The sequence below is a fragment of the Nicotiana sylvestris genome, chromosome 6 (assembly GCF_000393655.2).
Source record: "Nicotiana sylvestris chromosome 6, ASM39365v2, whole genome shotgun sequence".
In the NCBI taxonomy this organism is placed as follows: domain Eukaryota; kingdom Viridiplantae; phylum Streptophyta; class Magnoliopsida; order Solanales; family Solanaceae; genus Nicotiana; species Nicotiana sylvestris.
The window spans coordinates 7,185,632-7,191,631 of record NC_091062.1 but is presented as its reverse complement, the minus strand read 5'-3'; the positions used below and the strand labels follow the sequence as shown (position 1 = coordinate 7,191,631).

Sequence of the window (6,000 nt, the reverse complement as noted above, 5' to 3'; positions counted from 1 at the left end):
TAATTTCTTGACTAATTTATCTCTCTTGGTATAAATTATCTCAAGTTTAACGGGATAAGGTGGGATATCGAAGATTAAGTGTGAGATTATATTTATATTGTGTTTGGTTAACGGTATGAATTTATTGCGTATCAACCAAATATAGTATAAGACTCTCTACCCTCAAAAGATAGGGTTAAGGTCTGCATAAGTCTGCATACATATTATCCTCCCCAAACTCTATTTGCAAGATTTCGCCGAGTTTATTCTTGTTGTTATTATAACCAAATATGGCATAAATTTAATTACATACTTAATCTCACCTTATCTCGTGTACCAAACTACCCCTTAAAATTTAATTAAGATAGTTGTAAAATTACTAATATGGAAAATGAATTTTGTTGTTCTTAGTGGAACTAAAGGTCCAACTCTTGACATCACACACGTTTTCAACAACTGTAAAGTGTAGCAAACAAATTGCTTGAATCAAATGACCTCAGTTCCAGCTAATAAGCGCGCAAGAATCTTGACCCCTCAACAATGAGAGGTCAAACTTGTAGTTTTTTTAAATAATAGTAGTGATGTTCGGGTCAATTTATGCACACCTAAACTATTTTATCAATACTTGCTATCTTGTGGCATTGTATGCATTTATCAGATACTTGCTACCTTCAAGGGACGGAGCTAGGTAGACGAAAGGGAGTCTAGAATTATACCATATATATAAGGTTACTTTTTTTCTATGTATATATATCTTAGATATTGAATCCCCTTAACTTCTTCACATTTTTCTTTTAATTTATTATTGAATTCCATTAGAAAAATTTTGCTTCTGCCACTGGCTACCTCACACAAACATAGATACCGAGTAACTATATCAACCAGGATTTAGGCAAACAAAAATAAATCACTTTCGGGTCGTTTGGTATGCGGATTAAATTATCCCGAGAATAAATTCTTGGACTAATTTATCCCACCTAAGAGGTGGAATAATATAATACCAAGTTTGGTGGTATAAGATGAGATAAGGTGGGATATCATGTATTAAGATTGGGATAAATTTATACCATCAATCAAACATGGTATAAATTTAATCTCACACCTTATCCCGCATACCAAACGACCCCTTAGGTTTGGAGGACCACAACCAAGTCCAACAATTAACCACCAAAGGTGGCAGAAATTGATATTCAAAGATCAAAGCACATAAATTTCCACCTTCAGCATTGATATAAACCAACTACCCAAAAGACCAAAACTTTAATTGAAATAAATGCAATTAGGATAATTCAAGATCAAGAAGATGCTACAATAACAAAAGGAGAAAGGAACATAAACAAGAACACCCATAAGAAATAGAAAAATATGATCTGAATTCTGAGAATCAATACAAATAAAAAATGCTCATCACTATACTATTACTCCTATTATTATTATGGAAGACCAAAATAGAGACAAAGAAACCAAAGTATGATTCATTAAAAAGGTTAAAAGAAAAAAAAACTGAATAATAACAATAAAACTCACCAAAAAAAAGGAGGAAACCAGTTACAACAAGCACTGTAAACTGGCTTTTCTAGTCCAGATTATGATCATCTCTATACAATACAATTTCCCTGCAAAGCTGCAATCTTTTCTTTGCCAAATTTATTCTCCACAACTTCAATCTACTGTAGGTATAATTTTGTGTTTTGAGGATGAGTTAGAGAGAAATTTTCTTAAAGAATCAATAGAAGGGAGGTGGAGGTGGAGAAGCATATGAAACTCCTATAACTGGTGGTAATGGCCCTTCATATACTGGAGTTGGCGGTGGTGGTGACGGTGATGGGGGCGGGGGTGATGGAGATGGTGGGGGTGGTGAATGATAGTAGACGGGAGGAGGGGGTGAAGGAGATGGCGGGGGTGGTGAATTATAATAATAAACTGGTGGTGGAGGTGATGGTGATGGCGGGGGTAGTGCCGGTGGCGGAGGTGATGGTGGGGGCGGAGAATTATAGTAATAAACTGGTGGCGGAGGTGATGGTGATGGTGAAGGCGGTGGGGGAGGAGAGTTGTAGTAATAAACTGGGGGTGGTGGTGATGGAGGAGGAGGTGGTTCTATACAAGGAGGTGGTGGGGGTTCTATACAAGGAGCCGGGGATGGAGGAGGAGGTGAATGAGGGGGTGGGGGTGAAGAGTATACTGGTGGGGGCGGTGGTGATGAGTATATGTAAACTGGTGGTGGTGGTGAGTTTGGTGGGGGAGGTGGTGGTGAGTTTGGTGGAGGAGGTGGTGGTGAATTATAATAGTAAGGCGAAGGTGAAGGGGGTGGAGGTGAGTAACTAAGTGGCGGCGGAGGAGGTGGAGAATTTGGTGGTGGAGGTGGCGGTGAGCGTACACAATAAGGTGGCGTTGGTAATGGAACTGGTGGTGGTGGTGGTGACATAACGGGTGGAGGAGGTGATGGTGGTGGTGGTGGTGACATAACGGGTGGAGGAGGTGATGGTGGTGGTGGTGACATAACAGGTGGAGGAGGTGAATAAACCGGTGGTGGCGGTGGTGGTGAATAAATCGGTGGAGGAGGTGAATACACCGGTGGCGGAGGCGGTGGAGGCGGTGGTGGTGAGTAAATCGGTGGAGGAGGTGAATACACCGGTGGTGGAGGCGGTGGTGGCGAGTAAACAGGCGGAGGAGGTGAATAAACACGTGGCGGAGGCGGAGGCGGTGGTGGGGGAGAAAACACTGGCGGCGGAGGAGATATAGGCACCACAACAGGTGGCGGAGGGGCAGGCAAAGGTGGTGAAAGCGGCGGAGGAGGTGGCAAAGCCGGAATAAACTTATGACACTTGAAGGCACCACAATGAATCCTCTTTGATGAAAAAGCCTTGCATTGAGCCGGGGACCGTTGAACTGGCCGGTTCGGCAAACAATTCCTTTGATCATCAAACTCCGGCAACCCCAAACAAACCGGCGGTTCACCAGTAAAGAAGTTATAAGAATAAGTAAAATTCTCAAGCTTAGGCAGTTGACAAATACTCTTCGGAATAGACCCCGATAGCATATTATGTGCCACATTTAACTGCTCCAAATTAACCAATTTGCCAAATTTCTCCGGCAACGGACCCATCAATTGATTAAAACTAACATCAAACACCGTCAAATTCTTCAACATTCCAATTTCTGTAGGCAAACAAGAACGTAACCCATTGTTCATCATAATAACTTCGTTCAGATTACTCATGTTACCAATACTCGCGGGAAGACAACCGTGGAACTTGTTGTTCGCGAGAACTATAACAGAAACTGGCGAATTACCAAAATTATCGGGTAATTCGAACATGAATCTGTTGTGGTTGATGAAAATGGCATCCAAGGGCTTGTCAAAAAGTTGCGAAGGTACATTACCTTCAAACTCATTGAACCTTATATCCAAAAATATTAACTTAGGTAAACTTAGTACCACATAAGGAAATTTCCCAGCAAATCTGTTGTTGCTCAAATCCAACTCAAATAATATCTTCAAATTCTTGAATTTTTTTGGTATTGTACCACAAAAACGGTTGGAATTAATATGGAAAATTCCAAGATCAACTAGAAGGCCAAGTTCTTCTGGTAGGTACCCTGTAATTATGAAGCCAGAAATTTAGTTAAGAATGTACAACATATAATACATATGCATAACCTCTAAACTAAAAATAGCCGGCAGAATATACATACTTAATGTATAATATATGTATAACTGTGTAGAATATATGTATAATGGCTACAAAAAATAAACATTGAGTCTAACTTGGCTATTTCTGTAATAGCCGCCCACCAGATCTCTTAAACTAAAAATAGCCGATAGCTATATAATATTGTGTAATTCATGTATATGTATAATGGTGCATAATATAAGTATAATGGCTACAAAAGGTGTACATTGAGCCTAGTTAGCTATTTCTGTAATAGCCGCCCACCTAATTTCTTAAGCTAAAAATAGCTTGCAGATGTATAATATTGTATAATCCATGTGTAATATACGTATAACTGTGTATAATATATGTATACCGGCTACAAAAATTAAAGCTACGTGACTATTTGTGTAACAAGCTCACCATAGATCTATATACAAAGTATAATTTTTTAACGACCCTACCTGCAATGTCGCCGTGGTTAAGGTCAATGCCGGCGACTGTACGGATTTTGGGGTTGTCAAGTGCCGGAGCACAGAATATTCCGGTGTAGTTGCACACATTGGGACCTACCCAATTTTCAGTAAGATTGAAAGGATCTGAAATTATGGCTTGTTTCCATGCTTGTAATGCAATATATGCATTCTTGATTCTGTTGTTTTCAAAAATAAATGAAGGGTCAATTGTGACCTTTTCACCTCTGTCACCAAACTCATCTCTGTAGTACAAAAGTTGTCTGTGTTTGATGTATTGAGCTTCAAAATCAGTTAAAGGGCCAGATTCTGAGACTTTGAACTCAGCATTTGTGAGCTGAGAAAAGGCTAAAATTAATAAAGAAAGGTAAAAAAAGAGGAGAAAATATAAAGAAGAAATGGGTGTTTGTGTTTTTTCCTTCATCTCACATAAGTCATCTGAAAATCAAGAATCTTGTTTTTTTGTTCAAAGATTGAATCTTTAAGCAAATTTGAGCTGAAAAAAGTGGAAATTTGTGTATAAGAAAGGATTTTGGAAATGGGGTTTTTGAGATTTGAGATATTTGTTTGGTTTTTTGGTTCAAAGATTGAATCTTTAAGCAAATGTGAGATGAAAGAAGTGGAGATCTGAGTACAAAATAGGAAAGTGGAAATGGGGTTTTTGAGATTGAGGTATTTGTTTGGTTTTTTGGTTCAAAGATTGAATCTTTAAACCAAATGTGAGATGAAACAAGTGGAGATCTAAGTATAAAAAGGGAAAGTGGAAATGGGGTTTTTGTGATTTGAAGTGTTTGGAATTTTTTTTTTAATTTTTTTTGGAGTTCAAAGATGGAGTTTTGAAGAAAATGTGAGGTGAGAGAAGTGGAAATGGGGTTTTTTGGGATTTTGAGGATAGATAAAGGAGAAGAGGTTGAATTTGAAAAGAATATGAAAGAGAAACAAGAAATACAAGCATATAAAAAAGGACAGCTAAATCACAGCTCAAAGCCCACTAGATTCTCTCACTTTCTCTATGAGTAGTAGCTAGCTGGCTACATTTTCTCCCCTCTTATTTCTTTTTTATTTATTACTCATTTATATGTTTTCCACTTTAATAATAGGTAACTTTATTACAATCTTGTTCTTTATTCTTTTAATTAGAAACGAAATCAGAATTTTAAGCTTGTGGATTAAGGATCGTAATCCTTTTAAGTGGACGTTTGGACATAAAAATTGAGAAGTTTCAAAAAAAAAGTAATAAAGAAATTCAAGTAAAATTGGTATTTGAATATTAGAGTTGTGTTTGGACATAAATAAAATGTGGAGTTATTTTTGAATTTTTGTGAGTGATTTAAAGTAAAAAATTTGAAAAACAGCTTTTTGAAATTTTTCAAAATTTCAAAAAATTTGAAATTCAATTTTAAGTAAAATTTAAAATTTTCTTAATCAAACACTGATTCCAATGAACTTTTAAAGATAAATATATAGTTTGAACTAAAGTTGAGTTTAGCCGAACCAGCAATCGGCATTGTGGCGCCGCCCATGCTTCTAATAACTAGTCATTAGGGTTTTTGAATAATTTATAATCACATAATTAAGTCAATCAATAAGAACCAATAATTTGATTTAACAAAAATAATGAAGCTTTCAAAATTGAAATTAGAAGAATAGTCTAATGGTTACAGCTTCTAGCAACACTTACGTGGTACAAAATTCAAATTATTCTAATAGATGCAACTTCTCAAGCCAATTAAGTGTTACAAAATTCAAAATTGCATTTTCCTCTAATAAGTACAAAATTAAAATTAATTTATTCCACCCTCAAAAGAAAGAAAAGAAAACCTCTTAGCAATAATAAAAATTTAGTAATTCAACTTGTCGTATCTTTTTTAAGAAAGAGAAAATAAAAATATATG

The 6,000-nt window shown here is 36.7% G+C and overlaps 1 protein-coding gene across 1 annotated transcript; it reads right to left on the bottom strand.

The window, feature by feature from the left end:
* Positions 1-1,335: 1,335 nt before the first annotated feature.
* LOC104212872 (leucine-rich repeat extensin-like protein 3) lies at positions 1,336-5,044 on the bottom strand. Its single transcript, XM_070147776.1, has 2 exons — positions 4,097-5,044; positions 1,336-3,579 (listed from the first exon to the last, which is right to left on the bottom strand). Exons 1-2 carry the CDS (start codon positions 4,527-4,529, stop codon positions 1,706-1,708), a joined length of 2,307 nt encoding a protein of 768 aa, XP_070003877.1. The 5' UTR covers positions 4,530-5,044; the 3' UTR covers positions 1,336-1,705.
* Between the last annotated feature and the right edge of the window lie 956 nt (positions 5,045-6,000).

Excerpts from the sequence above, each read along its gene's own strand:
- LOC104212872 (XM_070147776.1), bottom strand. The coding sequence starts at position 4,529 with ATGAAGGAAAAAACACAAACACCCATTTCTTCTTTATATTTTCTCCTC. Across the intron at positions 3,580-4,096 it reads TAACCACGGCGACATTGCAG|GGTACCTACCAGAAGAACTT; the intron begins GTAGGGTCGTTA and ends TCATAATTACAG.